This window comes from Castor canadensis, chromosome 7, assembly GCF_047511655.1.
Source record: "Castor canadensis chromosome 7, mCasCan1.hap1v2, whole genome shotgun sequence".
In the NCBI taxonomy this organism is placed as follows: domain Eukaryota; kingdom Metazoa; phylum Chordata; class Mammalia; order Rodentia; family Castoridae; genus Castor; species Castor canadensis.
The window spans coordinates 140,067,531-140,089,660 of NC_133392.1; the positions used below are offsets into that span (position 1 = coordinate 140,067,531).

Sequence of the window (22,130 nt, forward strand, 5' to 3'; positions counted from 1 at the left end):
AGCTTCCTAGCTTTTCCAAAAGCCCCTTATTTTTCAATCTGCTTGTAGACTCAAACAAGCAGTAGTAGTGTCAACTTTTTTTAAATTACCAGAAAAAATTAGAAATTTCAAAAATTATGTACACCTTTTTGTAAAATCCACAGTCTTTCAAGGGAATATAATTTCAGAAATAATTGTTCTTTTAAATTTACAAATTACCTTTGTAAGGACAATACTGTGTTTTCTTTTGCCTAGTAATGCTTACAGAAACCCTGTCTCCCTAACAGTGTTGTGGAATGTCTATGGTGACTGTGATAACTATGCCACATTGAAGGGCCACAGTGGAGCAGTGATGGAACTGCATTATAACACAGATGGCAGGTGAGTATTCTGCATAATAGAATGACAACTGCTTTCCAATGAATTCTTCTTAGCATCTCTGTCACCTTTTGTCCTTGAGTTTCCTCTTCCAGGAAACCATGCTGTGAAAAACTGCTACATGGCTGAATGCGGTCACAAATTCAGTCACTCACGCCTGAAATCCTCGAAAAAAAAAAGGGTTGGTAGAGTGACTCAAGGTGCAGGCCCTGAGTTCAAGCCCCAGTACTGCCAAAAAAAAAAAAACTGCACATTTTGGCCAGATGTGGTAGGTAGTACAGGCTTGTAATCCTAGCACTCAGGAGGCTGAGGCAGGAGGATCACAAGTTCAAGGCCAGCCTGGGCTACAGAGACCCTGTCTCAAGGAAAAAAGAAAGCATTTCTAAAATCAGTTATAACTTAGAAATTATTCTCAGATGCAAAACAAAAACTTTGGTTTTTAGACAAAGGATTGGAATTAGTATATTGGATCCAGTTTTGTCACAGTCTGTGTTTTTTTTCCTTTCGGTACTGGTGTTTGAGCTCAGCCTACACCTTGAGCCTCTCCACCAGCCTTTTTTTGTAAAGGTTTTTTTTGAGATAGGGTCTCACGAACTATTTGCCTGGGCTGGCTTCGAACCGTGATCCTCCTGATCTCTGCTTCCTGAGTAGCTAGGATTACAGCCATAAGCTGCCAGCACCTAGCTCTGTTTTACCACAGCAGCAAGTTACTAAACATTTCCAAGTGAGAGAATGTTGTATGTATAAAATGTTAACTATCTCAAATGAGGAAAAGACTGAGAAAACTGCTATATTAGGTGTGTGGTGTGTCATGGGATTCACAAAGGAAATTTTTTGGTTGACCTTATACCTGAATGTAAAGCATGAATAGGATTTCTATAAGTAGGACAAGGCATTCCAGTATCATGTGCTAGCCTGGCAGAGCACAGTAGGCCAGTGAGGAAATTTTTTGGTTGACCTTATACCTGAATGTAAAGCATGAATAGGATTTCTATAAGTAGGACAAGGCATTCCAGTATCATGTGCTAGCCTGGCAGAGCACAGTAGGCCAGTGATGTGGAAGAATTTAGAACATTCTGGCAAGTGGGAAAGATAGATTGTTATTGTTTATATTTGCTTATTTCTTACATGTTCTTCTTCTCACCTTGTAGTATGCTCTTCTCAGCATCCACAGATAAAACTGTGGCAGTGTGGGATAGTGAAACAGGAGAGAGGGTTAAAAGATTGAAGGGACATACCTCCTTTGTGAATTCCTGTTACCCTGCCAGAAGGGGTCCCCAGCTTGTCTGTACTGGCAGTGATGATGGTACAGTTAAGGTAGGTACTATCTGCGTTGCAGTTTAAGGTGATATAATGTGAGCTTACCTTGCCTTCCCACCTGTACTGTGCCCTACTCTGCACAACTTAGTTTTATCAGCTGTTTTCCAAAATAAACACTTGAAATTTTAGACCATTTAAAATAATACCATTCAGAATAACATAAAAGCCATACAATAAATTGCTACTTAAAATAAAATGAACCATATAGATTTGATTCTTGGCTCAGCTGTTAATTGCATGACCTTGAACAATTCACTTTTCTGAGCTTCAGTTTTTAATCTTCAGAACAGTAACAGTAATATAAATGCCATACAGAGTTATTGTGAAATTAAAGATACACAAAAAGCTTAGTAAATTGTTTCATTAACCCAAGATGGGAACGTATAATCCAATAGCTTCTTACATGTCTGCATATTAGAATCACCTGAAGAACCTGTTAAACGTACCTAATACTCTAGCGATGACCCAGTTTCAGTTTATTGAAAATGTATTCCCAGGCTGGTGGAATGGCTCAAGTGGTAGAGCATCTGTCTAGCAAGCATGAGGCCCTGAGCTCAACCCCAGTACTACCAAAAAAAAGAAAGTGTATTCCTTTCCTAATAAACTTTACTATCACTTTCACTACAAACACACACACACCAAAGGGATAGATGTGGTGATACATGTTTATAATCCCAACATTTGCACTTGGGAGACTTAGACAAGGATGGCAGGTTCAAAGCTAGCCTGATCTATATAGTGAGACCCTGCCTGTCTCACAAAAGAAAATACCCAGCTAGCCATGGTAGTGCATGTCTATAATCCCAGCTGCTTGAGAGGTGTGGGCAGAAGGATTGTGAGTTTAAGGCCAAAGTTATCCAGGCCCTATCTCAAAAACAACATAAAAGAAAAACCAAAAAACATTCTGGTCCATTGGATCTAGAATGGGTAAAAGTGTTCAAGTGATTTCTTATAGCAGGTCTGATATTTTAGAAACCACTGATAGCATCCAGCTACATCATTTTAAAATAAAATGAGGCCTAGAAATACCAAGTCTTCTCAAGGCCTGCAAAGACAGACACACTGCTTTGTAGTATCCACCATTTTATTTTTACTTTGTAACTAATTTTTGATTCTGGGTTGTATTTTAATGATTGAACAGGAGGACTTCAAGGGAGTAGTACACCTGAAAAACAATACTAAACTTGTGGCTGTTAGTTTCTTACTTTTTTTTCTTTGGTGGTGTTGGCAATGAACTTCATGAATGGGAGGGAAGTGCTCTACCTCTGAATTATGCCCCAGCCCTACTTTTTTAAAAGAAAAATAAATTTTTAAATAAGGAGATAATATTGACAGATTATGTGCTTTGAGGTAGTTCTTTTCTTTTTTCTTTTCTTTCTGAATGTTATTTTATGCTTAGTTGCTTGAAGCCCTCTTGATGCTTGGCAAGGAGGAAAGTCTGTGGCTTAGGACTTGTTTCTAAGCCTAGAGCTGTAACGGAGGTCAGCTGTGGTTGGAGAGTCTTAATAACTATTTGCTCATAGGTATAGAAATGCCCTGAATTCTGTTAACAAACAAATTTACTCCTATTTATCTCCTTTCTTTTCTCTTTTCCTATAAACATGTTTATTTATTTTTCTGTCTTTTTTTTTTTTCTTCAGGACTGGGGATTGGATTTAGAACCTGTATTAAGCATTCTGCCATATTTCATTTTTAGTTTGTTTTTCAGATAGGGTCTCAAGTTAACTTTTCCTAGGCTGGTCTCAAACTTCAGTCTTCCCACCTTTTCCTCCAGACCACAAGCCTACACCACTATACCTGGTTTGTTTTGTTTTGTTTGCTGTGCTTGGGATTGAACCCAGGGCTTCTCATATGCTAAGCAAATGCTCTGCCATTTGAGCTACATCCCAGCCCCTGGCTTTGTTTGTTTGATGGGACTGGAGTTTGAGCTCAGGACTTTGCTTGCAAAGCAGGCACTCTTCTGCTTGAGCCACACTGCTGGTCCATTTTGCTCTGGTTATTTTGGAGATGGGGGTCTTGTGAACTATTTACCTGGATTGGCCTCAGACTGCAATCCTCTCGATGTCATCCTCCCAACTACCTAGGGTTACTGGCATGAGCCACCAGCTCCTGGTTCTCCAGCTTGTTTTTGAGATAGGGTCTCACTAACTTGCTGGAACCAAGATCTTCCTGCCTTCTTCTCCCAAGTAGCTGAGATTACAGACATATATCAACCCAGCCTTTTCTTTTTCTAGTACTAGAAAAGAGTTTTGTCTGTCCTTACTATCTTCCTTTATTTCAGCTTCTTTTCTTCTCCCTTTATTAAATATGAATTCAAGCTGGGTGTGGTGGCACATGCCTGATTTCCCAGCTACACAGGATGTGGAGGCAGGAAGATTGATAGTTCAAGGCCAGCTGGGCGAAATATAAACAAAAGGTTTGAGGGGCCTGGTAGGGTGGCTCAAGTGGTAGAGTGCCTACCTAGCACCCCAGTACCACCAAAAAAATTTAAAAAAAAGAGCTGAGGACTCAAGTGGTAGAACTCGTGCCTAACAAGCGAGAGGCCTGGGGTTCTATCTCTATCTCCAGTTACACACACACACTCGAAAAAAAAAGAAAAAAACAGGAATTGGAATAATCGTTTCAACTTTTTTACTTTTCATGGGTAATATGTGGTATCATCTAAAAATGATTGCTTTTGCTTTTTAGCCAGTTCCTTATTTTGAATTTTAGTGTTGTATTTATTTTAAGGCATCATTGGACAACTTTTTACATATACTTTTGGGCTCCTTGTCAATGCTTTGTTGCCATTTTTCTTTTACCAGGTTTGTAGGCACAGGAGTTGAACAATCTCATTTAATCTAAGAGGGGGAACAGTCATGTTGCTTTTTACTTGTAAAGGTTCTCAACAGGAAGCAAAGGTTTCGAATGATAGCTGTATTTTCTTTCTAGAGGTGATGGTCTGAGTATGATCCACACCAGAAGTTTTCAGACTTTTTTTTGCTGCTAGGAATCCAACCCAGGGCCTTGCACATGCTGAGCATGTGCTGTGCCACTGAGCTTCTCCCTGTTTTTATATACATATTCATTGCTCCCTTTCTACTAGCTCATTCCTAAAGCTAGTATGTAAGCCAAAGAAGAAAGGTTTGGGAGCTGGAGGGGGGAGTGGGCTGAAGTGACCCAGAGTAGAATGTCAGAGCCCAAGTAAGAAGAGGAAAGCATCTGCCCAGGGAGGGGCAGATTATTGTAGGAGTCAGAGAGTAAGGAGGACACCCACACAACACAGTAGATAGCCCAATTGGGGTAATTTGAGGGTGAGGAAGGGGAACAGACCAACATGAAACGTCAGTGGCCTAGTGGGGGGAGGGGCATCAGACTGAGCTGAGGCTGTCCACACAGGGTGGAAACAGTTCAGTGTAAGGAGTTTGAGACTGAACATGATGAGATTGGCATCCCTGCAGAAGGGGGCCAGAGTAGAACAACAGGAGTGTCCCAGTTGGATGAAGAAGGAAAACCAGATAGGGTCAGCCCAGAATGGGACTCAATTCAAACAAGGAAAGAAAAATATGTATAGTGGGAGGCAGATTTCTCACTGTCATGAGAATGGAGTTTCCAATGCAAAAAAAAGGGAGAGGGAGAGAGCATTAATTAAAAAAAAAAGAAAGAAAGAAAAGTGGGGAGAGAGCTAAAATGAATCTTGTGGTATTGGATTCAAATTGGAACTCTCAGTGTGAACTCATGACATTTGGTACATAAACTGAGTATATAGAGTAAAGAGACATGACAACTAAATTTAACCCACAATTCACACTGAATCCTTGTGCAATTTTTTAAAAGACATAAAAGTATTCATAAGGCCGTGGGTTGGTTTCTAGCACTGAAGAACAAACAAAACCCCAAGATCTGGGCAGTAGGTATACTTACTGTTATTGGGATCGTGTTGCTCCTAAGCTTTCTCAGTGTATAGGGATACAACATCTGTATACTTAGGTATGTACATCCCTATACACTGTTACAACTACATCTATTTTTTCCTACATTGAAAGGTGATCTGGAACTAAAATTTGTTATTTTAATCAAACATTAAGTGGCTACTGTACCTTTTAGAATAAAGACAGATTGGATCTGGGCATGAGGACGCATACCTGTAATACTAGCACTGAGAGCTGAGGCAAGAGAATTGTGATTTTGAGGCCAGCCTGGGCTACATAGCAAGATCCTATCTCAAACAACAAAGACAGAGATTGTTGGGCCTGTGTAGAGAATTCTGAGATAGATCGCAGATCGTAAGATCTTTGAAGCAAAGATAGTAAGACTCACAAGATATGTGAGAGCCAAATCATAAAAGTCTTGAGTTCCTTGGGCTGGCGGAATGGCTCAAGCACTACATAAAGTGCCTACCTGGCAAGTGTGAGGCCCTGAGTTCAAACCCCAGTACCAAAAAAAACAAAAGGCCTTGCATTCCAAGCTAAGATGTCTGGACTTGATTCTATAGCAAGAGGGGTTAGGGGGGCGGGGTGTGTCCATAAGAGAAGTGAAACACTCATTTTGGACTATTATCTAAATAGTTGCCTAAGTCTTTTTAGTTCATGTTTCCATGAATAAGTTGGAACTACTTTTCATCCTAAACCATGAGAATTGGGAGAAGAGATATCTTGGCACAGGTCCTCCTGTTTAGACACAAGCCCTTAAAACTTGGAACACAGTCACCCTGTAGTCTTTCTCTTCAGATAAAATGACTCATACTCTTAAAACATTTCCTTATGGTTCTTCTCTAGTGTGTCAGTGACTTACTGAACCATCTCTGGGCTCTTCCTGTATCATCTACACTTTAAAAATGTAGAGCTAAGCTAGGTGTCAGTGGTTTATGCCTGTAATCCTAGCTACTTGGGAGGCAGAGATCAGGAGAATCAAGGTTTGATGCCAGCCCAGGCAACAAAAGTGAGACCTTATCTCAAAAATGCCCAACACAAAAAGGGCTAGTAGAGTGGCTCAAGCAAGCGTGAGGCTGTGAATTAAATCCCAGTACCACCAAAAAAATGTAGAGCTATAAGTTTTGTTTTGTTTTTTCTTAAGTACAGCTGAATTAGCTTCAGATAAGTATGGGGTTCTAGAATTGGTATACCTAATTTTCCTCCCCTGTTTATGCATTGAATAGCCATTATAAATGAATATGTTATTTTTTTTTTTAAACAAGTATGTAGAAAGTTAAGACATTATAGTGCTTTTAGTTTAATACAACATTGATGTAGTAGAGTCTTACAATATTAAATTCTGGTCTTCATTTTGCTATTAACTTGTCCGTGTTTTTCATCAAGTCACTTCTTGCTTTAGTTTCCTTATCCATACAAGTTGGGGTTAAACTAAATAGTCTTAAATACAGTAGCTTTTTTTCTTGTTGTTAACGAGACAGGGTCTTGCTATGTACTCCAAACTGGCCCTGAACTCATGATCCTCCTGCCTGCCTCTTCCTTCCTTAAAGCTCCACATAGTACCTTTTAACCTTTGGGGGTTTTTTCTTTTTTCTTTTTTTTTTTTTTTTTTGTTGCGGTACTAGGGCTTCAACTCAGGACCTTCACCTTGAGCCACTCCACCAGCCCTGTTTTTGTGAAGGGTTTTTCTTTTTTTTTTTTTTCATTTTTCTTTTATTATTCATATGTGCATACAAGGATTGGTTCATTTCTCCCCACTGCCCCCATCCCCTCCCTTACCACCCACTCCGCCCCCTCCCTCTCTCCCCCCCTCAATACCCAGCAGAAACTATTTTGCCCTCATCTCCAATTTTGTTGTAGAGAGAGTATAAGCAATAATAGGAAGGAACAAGGGCTTTTGCTGGTTGAGATAAGGATAGCTATACAGGGCATTGATTCACATTGATTTCCTGTGTGTGGGTGTTACCGTCTAGGTTAATTCTTTTTGATCTCACCTTTTCTCTAGTACCTATTCCCCTTTTCCTATTGGCCTCAGTTGCTTTAAGGTATCTACTTTAGTTTCTCTGCGTTAAGGGCAACAAATGCTAGCTAGTTTTTTAGGTGTCTTACCTATCCTCATCCCTCCCTTGTGTGCTCTCGCTTTTATCATGTGCTCATAGTCCAATCCCCTTGTTGTGTTTGCCCTTGATCTAATGTCCACATATGAGGGAGAACATACGAATTTTGGTTTTTTGAGCCAGGCTAACCTCACTCAGAATGATGTTCTCCAATTCCATCCATTTACCAGCGAATGATAACATTTCGTTCTTCTTCATGGCTGCATAAAATTCCATTGTGTATAGATACCACATTTTCTTAATCCATTCGTCAGTGGTGGGACATCTTGGCTGTTTCCACAACCCGGCTATTGTGAATAGTGCCGCAATAAACATGGATGTGCAGGTGCCTCTGGAGTAACAGTCTTTTGGGTATATCCCCAAGAGTGGTATTGCTGGATCAAATGGTAGATCGATGTCCAGCTTTTTAAGTAGCCTCCAAATTTTTTTCCAGAGTGGTTGTACCAGTCTACATTCCCACCAACAGTGTAAGAGGGTTCCCTTTTCCCTGCATCCTCGCCAACACCTGTTGTTGGTGGTGTTGCTGACGATGGCTATTCCAACAGGGGTGAGGTGGAATCCTAGCATGGTTTTAATTTGCATTTCCTTTATTGCTAGAGATGGTGAGCATTTTTTCATGTGTTTTCTGGCCATTTGAATTTCTATTGTGAAGGGTTTTTCAAGATAGAGTCTTGCCAAACTATTTGCCTGGGCTGGCTTCAAATTTTGAGCCTTCCATTCTGTGCCTCCTGAGTAGCTAGCATTACAGATGTGAGCCACTGATACCCAGCTGTTTTTTGTTTTGTTTTGTTTTTTAATCCAACCTACAATAAGGAATGCATTTTAAGGAGGGTGCCACAACACCCTCCAGCAATCCTAGTATTACTTGGGAGGTAGACACAGGAGGATCATGATTTCCATATAGTGAGATTCTGTCTCAAAAAAAAAAAAACAAAACAAAATTTAAAAAGTACATTTTTTTTGTGACCCAGTATGCACTCTCCTCCCCTCAACATCTGTCTGTATTTATGAACCACCCATCTGCTTGCGATATTTTCTTTTTTTTTGTTTGTTTTTTTGTAATTCTTTTACTTGATAAAATTTTGGTAACAAAATTCACCATTTAAATCTTAAGTGGGGCTAGGTATATAGTTCAGTAGAGCACTTGCCTAGTATGCACAAAGCTCTGAGTTCAAGTCCCAGCACTACAAAAATAAATCTTGAGCTGAAGGAGTGGCTTAAGTGGCAGAGTACTTGCCTAGCAGGTTGAGGCTCAAAATTCAAATCCCAGTACCACAAATAAATAAATAAATAAATAAATCACTGCTTTTGTGGAAGGACAATTTTGACATTTTCTGTTCTGCCATTTTGTTGGTTTCCCCGCCTGCCCGCCCCCCACCGTACACTTTTTTCATATATAGACTGCAGCCTGCTATTGAGTTAGGATCTACAGCTTAAAAACAGTGGTCTGAGAATATATGAAGTAAGCAGGTGAAGGACTTCAACTCTGTGGACGTACTGATTATGTTTATGTATTGAGATGGATAGTCTTCCTATGTTCCCTGCATAGGCCTTAAGCTCCTAGACTCAAGTAATCCTCTTGCCTTAGCCTCCTGTGTAACTAGTACTACAGGAACTTCTCACCATGTGTTTCTGGAACATCCAGGAAAATTTCAGAATGAAATGCCTATTGGAGATGTGTTTGTGTTGACAAAGTCCTTGAACATAGAGATACTCTGTGTGATTACTTAGAATGAAGTTACTGATAGATTACCTATTCCTCTGCTTCAGCTTTGGGACATCCGGAAAAAAGCAGCCATCCAGACATTTCAGAACACATACCAGGTATTAGCTGTGACCTTCAATGACACAAGTGATCAGATTATCTCTGGAGGAATAGACAATGATATCAAGGTATGATTGATATGTGTGTTACATTTCCCTTTCACCTGTATGTGCTCACAGAAGTGAATCTTTTAAAACTTTGACATTGTGGTAGGTTGGCACTTAGTGCCAACTAAAAGGAGGATAGTAAGTAGAAACTTAGGTTCTTTCTCTCCTGTCTCCATTAACTTCTAAATCAAAGGTTATGTTGTAGCTCATATAAATGCCACCAAGGACCAGGCAGTTAATGTGAATTCCCTGGGAATCTCACTTAGGCCGCCTTGTCTTTGTCTGTCCACCCCCTGTGGGGGTCTATATGAAAACTACAGAGTACATTTTATTCCCTGACTGAAGACATTAAAAATCTTTAACTGTCTTGGTCTAATGAGATAGCAGTGAGTCAGTTTGTGATTGTCTGCCCTCATCTCAGTATATTTTTTTTTGATAATGTGGAAAGGAAGTTTCTAAGCTCCTCTAAGAATGAGAGAAGGTAATGATACTGGAGTAAGAGGCAGTAGCGAGACAGTACAGTGTAGCTCAAGCTTTTAATTAATTGACCTGGATTCTAATCCCATTTCTGCCATTTTTCTACTTTTGTGACTTCAAGCAAGTTCTTTAATTTTTTAACTTGTTTAAGCTTCTTTTTGGTCATGTGAGCAGCAAGGATGGTAATAATTTCAATAGCCTCTACCTCACAGAGTTGAGCCTAATGGAGCAGAGCACCTAGCAGAGTTCCTGCATAAGCAAGTGCTAGTCAACTAAACATGTAGTGTTATTTTGATGATACACAGTTTGTATCTGTCTTTACCTCTTGGCTTCCTTGAGGGTCTCTAGAGACTTTGTCCTTACACTTGACTTTATTGTGAGCATAGTACCTGTTAGGTAATACTTAACTTCCTGTGGTGTCTCTCCCTAGAAATTGTACTATATATTCCCATCCCTCCTTGTCGCCTTTACTGTTACTGTGGGTGAAATGTCCTTGCTTTTATCTAAAGGTAACCCTTTAAGTGGAAGGATTGCAACCTTCTTTCTTCCTTTAGGACTTCATGCCAAGTCCTAATTTTCTAAGATCCTATGTGCAGCCTCTTATTTTTCACTTTTCTACTTCTTCTCACCAGCATTTCGTCATAATTAGCTCTCTAATCATGGATAGGGTAGGTGGTGGGAATTACCTGTAATCCCAGCTACTCAGGAGGTAGAGACAGGAGGAACTGGAGGTTGAGGCCATCCCAGCCAAGTTAGCAGGAGACCCTATCTCAAAAATGAAATTTAAAAAAAAGCAAGACCCCCCCCCCTTTCCAAAATAACCAGAGAAAAATGGACTGGAGGTGTGGCTCAAGCAGTAGAGCACCTGCTTTGCAAACACAAAGCCCTGACTTCAAAGTCTAGTCCCACCAAAAAAAGAAAGTTATTTTGTGGAAAGAGGTGTTGCTCAGTGGTACCCTGGGTTCAATCCCCAGCATCAAAAAGACAAGTAAGGGTTTTTTGTTGTCGTTGTGGACATGTTTTAGTTTGATTTTGCTTTGTTTTGGAGACAAGGTCTATCTATGTTACTCGGACTGGTCTTGAACTCCTGGGCTCAAACCATCCATCTGCCTCAGCCTCCTGAGTACCCGGACCTAGCCAAGGAAGTTACTTTAATCTCTCTTGTGTCTCCATTTCTTATCTCTAAATGGGCATAATCAATCAGCCTACCACATATAATTGTTATATGAATTAAATGAAGTAAGGACAGAATTTTCCCAGCCCCAGGCCATGCCCACAGTAAGTGTTCAGTGCATGTCAACTGCTGTTCTCATCAGTATTTTTTTGTTATTAGACTATTTAATAAGTGATAAGCATGTCACTGAATATTAGGCTGTTTCCTGTGTATTATTATAATTAATTATACTGCTATGGGCATATTTGCATGATACTTTTTCTGTATTTGTTTCCTTAAAATAGATTTTCACATGAAAATGAGTGTGTTATGGGCTAGGAATATAACCAGTGATAGAGAACTTGCCCAGCATGCATAGGACCCTGGGTCTGGTCCCTAGCACCAAAAAAAACCTAATATGCTAACAAGTATAAGGATGTTTCAATTTTTAGATTGTTTTCTGACAACAACAATTAGTATGGTATTTGAAATCAGATTGCTGTAGTTATTACTATAGTTATTTGTCTTCATTTTTGCTTCTGTATAATTAAGAAGTGTACTGGAGCAATATTAGACCTTGTTAGGAAAGTAGCTCAGTGGTAGAGCACTCACCTAGCATGCACAAGGCTTTGGATCAATCTCAGCACTGCCCAAAAAAACACCCTGTCACCTGATGGCTCCAGGGAGGATCCATGTCCTGAATCCAGCTTCTAGAGACCACCTATCCCTGGGCTCAAGGCCCCTTCCTTCCTCGTTAGAGCAGCAGTGCAGCATCTCCCAGTCTCTCTCTGCTTCTGATTTCCTGTCTGCCTGGTGGTGACACCAGGCCTGGAATGATCCAGTATGACTCCTGGCTTAAGATCCTTTACTTGCTTCCATCTATAGAGTTCCTTCTCCCATGAGAAATGACACAGCCAGAGGTTCTAGGCATCAGGACAAGATCTCTGGAGCCATCCTTTTTTTTAATTATAAATTCTTTATTAGGATATATTCGTTACATGGGGGGATTCATAGTGACAGTTCCAATTAAGCTTATTTTGTACATTGGTTAGATCACCAATTCCTCTTCCTCCCAACCTCCTCCCTACCTACTTAAAGCAATTACAAGAGGTTTCTTTGTTCTATTGCATATAAGTACATGAAATTCATCAACCATATACCCTCACCTTAATCTCCTTCATTCATACCCCTCCCTCTAGTGCTCACCCTTCCACACACACTGAGCCTATTTTACAGTCCTGTCTTTCATTATTAATATTTAAGTTGATGTTCAAAGGGGATTCTGTATGTATCCCCACTGTGGGTATATACTTTTTTTTTTCTTTTATTATTCATATGTGCATACAAGGCTTGGGTCATTTCTCCCCCCTGCCCCCACCCCCTCCCTTACCACCCACTCCGCCCCCTCCCTCTCCCCCCAACCCCCTCAATACCCAGCAGAACTATTTTGCCCTTATTTCTAATTTTATTGTAGAGAGAGTATAAGCAATAATAGGAAGGAACAAGGGTTTTTGCTGGTTGAGATAAGGATAACTATACAAGGAGTTGACTCACATTAATTTCCTGTGCGTGTGTGTTACCTTCTAGATTAATTCTTTTTGATCTCACCTTTTCTCTAGTTCCTGGTCCCCTTTTCCTATTGGCCTCAGTTGCTTTTAAGGTATCTGCTTTAGTTTCTCTGCGTTAAGGGCAACAAATGCTAGCTAGTTTTTTAGGTGTCTTACCTATCCTCACCCCTCCCTTGTGTGCTCTCGCTTTTATCATGTGCTCAAAGTCCAGTCCCATTGTTGTGTTTGCCCTTGATCTAATGTCCACATATGAGGGAGAACATACGATTTTTGGTCTTTTGGGCCAGGCTAACCTCACTCAGAATGATGTTCTCCAATTCCATCCATTTACCAGCAAATGATGACATTTCATTCTTCTTCATGGCTGCATAGAATTCCATTGTGTATAGATACCACATTTTCTTAATCCATTCGTCAGTGGTGGGGCTTCTTGGCTGTTTCCATAACTTGGCTATTGTGAATAGTGCCGCAATAAACATGGGTGTGCAGGTGCCTCTGGAGTAACCTGTGTCACAGTCTTTTGGGTATATCCCCAAGAGTGGTATTGCTGAATCAAATGGTAGATCAATGTCTAGCTTTTTAATTAGCCTCCAAATTTTTTTCCAGAGTGGTTGTACTAGTTTACATTCCCACAAATTTTTTTTTTTTCTGTGTATTTCATCCAGGGCCCCACACATAGTAAGTTACCAGAGTTTACACCCCCAGACCCCAGAAGCATTCTTAATTATCCCAGGAGCTATTAAGTTTCTTTAGACAGGCAAAAGAGAGGCTTCTTTGTAATCCGAAATAGACTTGGAATGTCAAACCTGAAAGACACCTTAAATGTCCATGCCTCTTTTGGTTTTTTTGGTGGTAGTATTTGGGTTCTGAACTCAGAGCTTCTTGCTTGCTAGGCAGGTCCTCTACCACTTGAGCCACACTTCCAGCTCCATGCTTCTTATAGATGATTTAAGCAAGGCCCTAAGAGATTAAGTGATTTGGGCAAGATCACATAGTTAATTGATCACTCAGTATTAGAGGCAGGATCAGAGCTGTTTCTCCAGAGGACTAATAATTTTTCCACTTTGTCTTGCCTCTAATCAATTATCAAGTATGTTTAAACACCAACCTTGAACACCTACTCACTTGGAAAATCGCTATCCTGCCTCACATTAGGATGTGCTCCTCAAAGAGCCTAGTTTGGAGGCTGGGGGTGGAGCTTATTGGCAGAGTATGTGCTTAGCTTACATAAAGCCTTGGGTTTGATCCTCAGTACCAAAAAACTGGTCGACTGGGAAATGGGATAGAGTGTGAGTTCAGTTGAGAGCTGTTTCTTTGATTTAATGTAGTGATTGAAGGGATAGAATAGATGCCATCCCTTTTGATTTCCTACCCTCTAGACTCATCTGGCCAGAAAAATCTTTGTAAAATGCAGATCTGCCCAACTCATCCTCTACTCTGAACCCTTCTGGACTCACCAGTGAGGGAGGTTAAAGTCCAAGCCATGCATTCAAAACCTTTCATGAATTGGACTCCGCCTGTGTAAATCCCAAGTGTCATGCGCTGTCTTTCTGGGCCTGAGTCCCTACACTCCAGCGATTTTGTCTTACCTCTTTCATACCTCACCCACACCTGGAAATACACTTCTACTTTGTCTAAGAAAAACATATCTCTTCTTCCATACTTTGTTCAGGTGCTTCCTTCTCTGGGAAAGCTTCCCCTTTCCCACTCTCACCTCTGTTCCACAAGAAAGTTAAACCGTCTGCCCTCTCTGGTCTTGCACCTTGTGTAGGCCTCTCAGTACTTACTTACATATCTGTTTTCCTTGCTAGAATGAATGCTCCTCGAGGACAGGGACTTTTTGTTTTTTTGTTTTTTTTTTTAATCCATTGGTGACTACTCTGCTACAAATCAGATGCCCAACATGCATTGAGCAACTAATTAGAACATTTGCAAAATTTTTTGCTTAAATTAGTGCCACAGAATGAGTGTGGCAATTGCTAGATAATTTCTGGCTCTACACAGAAAAGATGTGCAGGCCTCAAGGAGGGATGTCTGGAAATAGCACACAAGTGCTAAGAGAGGTGGCAAAGTGCACGCTCTCCTACATGTTACTCTAGGCTGAAGATTTCAACAGTGCCTTTCCGAAGAGGAGAGACAGCAGCTTGAACAAAGTGTCAGCCATTTCAACTTTCCTGTTTACTGAGGCAGCAAACATCCTGTCACAAAAGCATAATTGTATATAAAGTGTGTTGGGCTCCACACACGAATGACTTATTGATGGAGAAGGTGGAGTTGTCTTCCTTTGTATTGCTCTGGCATATGTTACCTAACGCCTTTCTTGTTGGAGAAAGTGCCTTGCTTTAGAGGATGTCAGGTATTTTGTTCACTTAGAAGAATTCCATGACAATGTTAAATAAAATTCAGTAGAAATTTTTATAATACCGGTGACCTTCACAGAAATTCTGTATTTCCACTTGACATCCAGACCATTTGTGTTAGGGTTAATGCTTACTTTACATAGTTGCAGTTCATGTAAATACTATTTTATGTTTTCCTCTTTTGCTTTAATATCTTATCATGTGAATATTTTTACATTTGGCCTTCAGAGTTATTTTTAGGAATAGCCATCAATTTTTGACAGCATGTGCTGTGCATACAATAAGCATCCTTACTTACAATCTTTCAGAAAGCTGTAAGAAGTCGATATTTTGAGGGCTGGAGGTATAGCCCAGTGGTAGAGCACATGCTTAGCATGAACAAGGCCCTCAGTTTGATCCATGGCACTGCCAGAAAAGAAGTACATGTTATTTCCCTTGTCTTCCAGAACAGGCTCAGAAAGGTTTAGTGGCATGATGCCTTATAACTTCAATTCATTCTGATCCAAAATCTGTTTCCACCCTGCCAAGCTATCTCCTGTGCAAGAGCTCATAGTATTCCACATGTGCTCCTAAGCCACAATTTAATGAACCTTCTCTTCCCTGTTTGACATAGGCGGTAGTAAATCTGTATTTATTTTTCTTTGAATAAATATGCTTTCCAAAGTGTGTGTACATGTATGTACATGTACATATGGTCATATACATACTGTTCGCATGTGTTTTATTGTGGCATTAAATCAAAAATTTTGAGCATCAGTCTGTTTACATATCATCTTGCTGCATACTTTTTATACATAATTGTAGTGTCTTTTCAAATTACATATTTACTTATTTTTATGTAGTTATTTCTTTTTTAGTAGCTAAGAATCACAGTTTAAGCATTTCAAATACTATTTGTTTTTTTCTTTATTGCCTAATACATTTTGTTATGATTTGAAAATAACCTCTATATAGTATTTTTTATTCAACTTTATCTTAATGTTTGACATTCATTTTTAACTGTCTAATCAGACATAGTCACTTTGACTCCATTCTTAGAAGGCAAAGAGTTTTTTCTGTACTTTGTGATAAAGTGATATTTGGCCCAGAGCCAGATTTAATAAGGGCTACAAGTTTCTCCAAGTAATTGTTGAGTGATTTTGTTTCTCTGCTATTTCTCAATTTGATTTCTGGAAGCATTTTTTTGTTTTTTGCAGGTCTGGGATCTGCGCCAAAACAAACTAACCTACACCATGAGAGGCCACGCAGATTCAGTGACTGGCCTGAGCTTAAGTTCTGAAGGCTCTTACCTCTTGTCCAATGCAATGGACAATACAGGTAACTTTGACAAGGAAAACTGTCCAGCTCACTCACTGTGGACCCTAAAGAAAGTGGGCTTTAAGTATTAACAAATACTTAATAGTGGGACAGAGGGTATGGCTCAGTGGTAGAGCTTTTGCCTAACATGCACACATCCCTGGGTTTTATCCCTAGCACTGCAAAAAGATTTTTAAAAATGTGTGTCGAGATAAATGAAAGTCCATGGAAAGAGTCGAATGGCTCACAGCCTCTACCTGGCAATTAAGAGAACATGTAGTGGCTAAAGCTTTTGACAAGATGGTCCAAAATCCAGGACTCTAATCCTGCTGTGTAGTCCTTGAACAGCTTTACACATAGCATTTCTTGTCTCTGGGCATCAGTTCTACGTGGATAAAATTACAGAGGACTAGACTTCACTGTTAAGGGCCGTTTCAGCTTTGGTATGCTGCATATTCAAGCAGGATACCTGAAACTCTGGCTGCTTAAAGAGAAAGATAGCATCTGTGGTATATTTGAGGCAGTTCTCAAGCATTTGCAGAGAACACTGAGTTTCTGTAATCCATAGACCTGTGTGCTCTTTCTTCATGTCTTCTCCCCACTGCAAAAGCATCTCAGCAGTCTGGATTTACACAAACATGTACTGTTCCCTTTTCTTTTTTTGTTTTTGAATTCTAATGTGGAAGGATGGGTTTACTATAGCAAAAAAGGAGGATTATATGCTAAATATTGGGGAAGTTTAGAAATGCCCCTGGTATACAACTTTATAGCCTTATCAGGAGCTAAAATACACTCACTGGGCTCGTGGAGTGGCTCAAGTGATAGAGAGCCTGCCTAGCAAGTGTGAGACCCTGAGTTCAAACTGCAGTGCCACCAAAAAAATAAAAATAAATAAATAAAATACACTCGCTGAAGTTTTGTAACCAAAACAGAACCTGGCATTCAATAAATGTTGAGTGAATGGACATTTTTATTTTCTGAGTGTATATTCTCATCTTAATAGCAAATTTTCATGCATATTTTTGCCTTTTTATGCCTGTGACTCCAAGTTAGTATTTTTCACATGAAAGTAAATGGCATCACTTAAATTCCTCTGTAGAAGTGTGTTCAGTTACAGTGGGTATAGCTATCCTGGCTGTTTCTATGCATATCTTGACTTTGGTGGATTTACCTTTGGCAAATTCTAGCATTCTTATTTTTTTTTTTTTAATTATCATCCATCAATAATATGAAGGGATTTCTTCATGATAATTCCATACATGCATACAGTGTATCTTGAACACTGAACTCGCCCCTCCATTATATACCCATTCTAACATTCTTTGTAGTGAGGAACAGTGAGTTTCCCCATGTACTTACTTAAAATAATAGTTAAGAAGAATTTCATGTTATGATTATCCTTAAAATAGTCTTATTTAAAAAAAAAGTGATTTTTTTTTTTCTCTTAATTTTACAGAGTAGGAAACCAAACGATCCCACTATTTACTTGACATAACCCATTTATACAACAGAGCTACGGTTAGATCAAAGTTCACGTTTTATGGTACCAGGGATGTAACTCAGTGGGAGAATGCTTGCCTAGCATACATGAGGCCATGAGTTCAGTCCCTAGCATGGGGGGATGGAGAATGACAGGACAACAAAGTTCATGTTTTCTGATTATTAGTATAGTATTTTTTTATTATATTTGACCTTGTTCAAGTTTAGACTGTCAGAATTCCCACATGAGGAAAACTAGGGAAAGTCAATATTAAGTTGGGTTTTTATAGAGTCAGTGATATTTTGATTACCTTAAAAGTAATCATTTACATTTTTATTTTATTAATTTTTAAATTATTTAATAATTATTACATTAAAATAAATAAAAAATTTAATAAAATAAATTAAAAATTACAAAGCTTAAATGGATGTGACTCTTGAGTTGGCAGAGGAATCATATGTTGTTCCCAAACACATTCTATTTCAAATTCCCAAAAATGTGTTCCTCATTTTTCCTTCCTAGTTCCTCAGCTTTCCTCTGTTCTTTAGCCCCAGTTAATGGGGCTTTGCTGCAGTATATTCCCATAGAAAAAGGAACTTGCTTTACCAGGTAATGGAATGCCATGTTGGACTTCCTCTACCCAGGAAACAGCATTAATCATTTACATGGTACTAGTTTCAGCTGGGTTCTCAGGAGGCCTCTGGCTGATAGTTGTTTTGATTGGCTGGTTGGTTTGTATTGTTTTGCAGTGCGTGTTTGGGATGTCCGACCATTTGCCCCAAAAGAGAGATGTGTGAAGATATTTCAAGGAAATGTGCACAACTTTGAAAAGGTGAGTTCTGTATAGCAAAGGGGTTTTACTGTCCATTTGATTTAAAGAAACATTTAAGATGATGCTAAGGATAGAGAGGGGTCACTCTGCTAGGAACGAGATAGGTTCTAGTAACTGTCACCAAAACTGGTTTGTTTGCGGGGTGGTTTTTTTGTTTTGTTTTGTTTAGATACAGGGTCATGCTGTGTAGCCTAGGCTGGCCTGGAACTTGAGATCTTCATGCCTCAAGTTCTTGTGTGCTTGGATTATAGGCGTGTACCACCACACCTGGCTCAAAACTCTTCCTCACAGATAAAACCAGCAGAGGCATATTGGAGAAGGCAGTCACATAGCTAGATAGCAATGAAGCTAGCTCCCACACTGAGGACTTCCAACTTCAGTCAACTCTCAACAGGACACTCCTGGCCCACCCTGTTGGATCAATGTTACAGACTATTATGTTACCCAAATGTCCTCCCTCACACTCCCAGTGGCCAGCTGTTAGAACCCTAAGAGCACATCCATCCCCTCAGTAATCACCGAGGCCCAAGTGCTGAGGGACAACAATTTTTCTCAAGCCCTCAAGTTCCCAGGTCAGCTCTATTGGAAGGAGCTTTTCCTCGAGTTCATTGAGAATGTTTTGCTTTTAAGTCAAATCTTATTTATTGTTGGGTTTGGTTTAATTTTTATTTTTCTTCAATATTAACAGGAAAAAAAAGAATAAAAGCAAAAAAAACAAGGCAAACAATAAACTTTAATGAGGATCAAGATAAATGGAGAAAAACTGTTTATAGGCAGAACAAGTTTTTGTTGCCAGTTCCAACCTTAATAACTGTAAATTAAGCATTTTCTACAGTTTTTATGTGGTATAAAATAACAGAGTATGCTGTTTTGAGCCACAGAATATGAGATAATTGCTGATCATCTTTCTGGGGAGAATAACTAAAAGTCTACTTAGGAAATATAAAGTCAGTGATTCTGTAGTATACAAAGAGGAATTTGGTATGTTAATATTCAGTGAGTTCCTGCTTATTCATCATTTTAGAATCTTCTAAGATGTTCTTGGTCACCTGATGGAAGCAAAATAGCAGCTGGCTCAGCGGACAGGTAAGGATTGCTGGGTATGAGGTCAAGAATGAAGTAGCCATGCATGTCTTCTCATGCTTAGTGCATGAAGTGTAGGTACAGAGTAGAACAGACATCGAGATAGCTGTACTCAGAGATGAAGCCATGTGCAGGATAAAGGATCTAAAAACCATGTTGGACAAACACATCATTTCTACCTTCTGGATACACTTTAGACAGAAGATCCACAATTTCTTTGCTTCTGTTGGATTCTCTTTGCCATCAAAGTGAAGTTCAGATTCATAATCTTTCCAGTCTCATCAGATTCTTCTGCCGTGCCTTCAGTTCATCATACACACTTGAGGGGGCGAGGGAAGCCCAAGTGGTGGAGCACTGGCCTTGCAAGTGTCTCCATTATCCAAACTCCCATGTCTTCATAGTAACCACCCCTATGTTATATTTATGAACGCTCCTTGACCTCTGTCCCTTGCCTCTTGAGCATAACTACAGCTCTTTGCTGTCATCACTTTTCATACAGCTATCTTTTATTAGTATTCATTACCTCTTACAGTCAGACATATGTAGTGGTGCACCCCCAAAAAGTATTTGCTCCCAGAGGTCAGTGAGTGAGTCTTAGTTATCTCTGTGAACTCAGGGTAATGCTAGTCAGTGCTTGATATTCTAAGCACTTGGTAAAAATAACGTGAATGAATTCCTAACTCAAACATGATGGTCAGATTCTACCCTACATACCAACCCAGCATTTGGTAACAACTATCAGTATGGAGGGTGATTCAGAGGCAGATCTGGGCTCAGTAGAAACTACCATGATTGTAAGTGAACTAGGTATTTTCCATCTCTGTGCTAAGTTAATAGACTAAGTTTTTCTTAAGTGTGACTCTAAACTGACCCAAGGCATTATGTGCTGAAGGAGAAACATAAGGGAAAGAATTGGTCCATCAGATGCTGTTGTGTTTGGTACATCTTTGATGGTCTGTACTTGGGAGGGAATCAGGTTGAATAGGAATACCTAGGTGTCCAAGCTGATGGGCTACAAATGTGTGGTGGGAAAGAACAATAACTTTTTTATATATATATATTTTTTATTCATATGTGCAGACAAGAACTTCTGATAGCAAACTCCGACTTGAACTTCCAGCAGGACCTGTCTTGACATTTTTTTAGCTTAATCCCATCCCTGTCCCCTTTAGGTATTCTTCTCCTAGCCTGCTAAAATAAACACCATTCAATAAGAGGGAAGCCATTCCCAGGTCACCGGGGCTTTCAGCACACTCCAGGGTTTTCCTTTGGAGACTGCACAGAAAAGTCTGTCCCACACCTGTTTGTGGGAAAAAATCCACAGTCTATTTTTTTTTTCCCCCTGAGAAGTTTAATGCCAGCAAAAATGAATAAGTAGTCACAGTTGGGTTTGTTTGTTTGTTTTTGTTGGGGGGGCTTTGGCAGGGGAGAAGGGGTGCTGTCTAGGTAAAACAGTGACATATTAATGATTTGAGTCTTAGTGGTTTAGTGAGCTGCATTCTAAGAGGTTTTCAGTTGTCAGGTAACTAAGACCTTAAATAGACCATGGAAAACTATTGTCTAACGATTGGAGTTGCTAGATTTCTGATCACACGTATTCCCCTAGCCCGGGAAAGTGTAAGAGCATAGATATGAACCACCATTTTGAATCTTTGCTTCCATTTCCATTTTGGGGAGCAGGAATGTTTTTCTTCCTTTCCCCCACTTCTTTCTACTTTATTCTGTTATACTTAAATAAATCCTTTTAAAGAAAAGAAAGAAACAGACCATGGAAACTTGCATTCTGATAGAGTAAGAACCATTGTATTTTTATGTAATTTCAGTAGAAATAGTGTTTCTTTCCTATATTATTAAGTTTTTAAATTATTTTTGCACAAGGTTTTTTTTTTTTTCCCCCCCTGAGGAGCAGTTTGTTTCTGACATTGGCCCCTTCTAACTTGTAATATCCTCCCTTCACTCAGTTCCTCCCCACTGTCCTTTACAATGCAGAAGCTTGGCTATGGTCTGAGGAAAGCCTGCCTCTCTACCAGCTGGGCTGGACCAGATTTCATAGGCTGCCTCCCCAATTACTGCCAACTCAGCAAGCAGCTCTGTTACATAAGGAACTTGGTTCCTACCAAATGTTGCCATGCCAAAGTGAGGAGGACAAAGAACCCATCTAAATTTAGCATCTAATTGGCAGCCATCAAGAGTAAGGCCTTGAAGTAAACACTTGGAGAGCTGGGGTTCTGATGTATTTTGTGTGCCTGGGAAATCTTCTTTCTCAGAAAACTGCTTTTCAGCTGAGCCTGGGTTTGGCAAATT

The 22,130-nt window shown here is 39.7% G+C and overlaps 1 protein-coding gene across 1 annotated transcript in view; it reads left to right on the top strand.

Annotated features, from left to right (window-relative positions):
- Positions 1-22,130, top strand: part of Snrnp40 (small nuclear ribonucleoprotein U5 subunit 40) — a 31,867-nt gene that overhangs the window by 4,646 nt on the left and 5,091 nt on the right. Inside the window, exons 3-8 of the mRNA XM_074080732.1 lie at positions 267-360; positions 1,509-1,674; positions 9,476-9,598; positions 16,332-16,452; positions 18,661-18,743; positions 19,768-19,829. Of these exons, the coding sequence (XP_073936833.1) occupies positions 267-360; positions 1,509-1,674; positions 9,476-9,598; positions 16,332-16,452; positions 18,661-18,743; positions 19,768-19,829 (649 nt within the window). The remainder of the gene's footprint in view (positions 1-266; positions 361-1,508; positions 1,675-9,475; positions 9,599-16,331; positions 16,453-18,660; positions 18,744-19,767; positions 19,830-22,130) is intronic.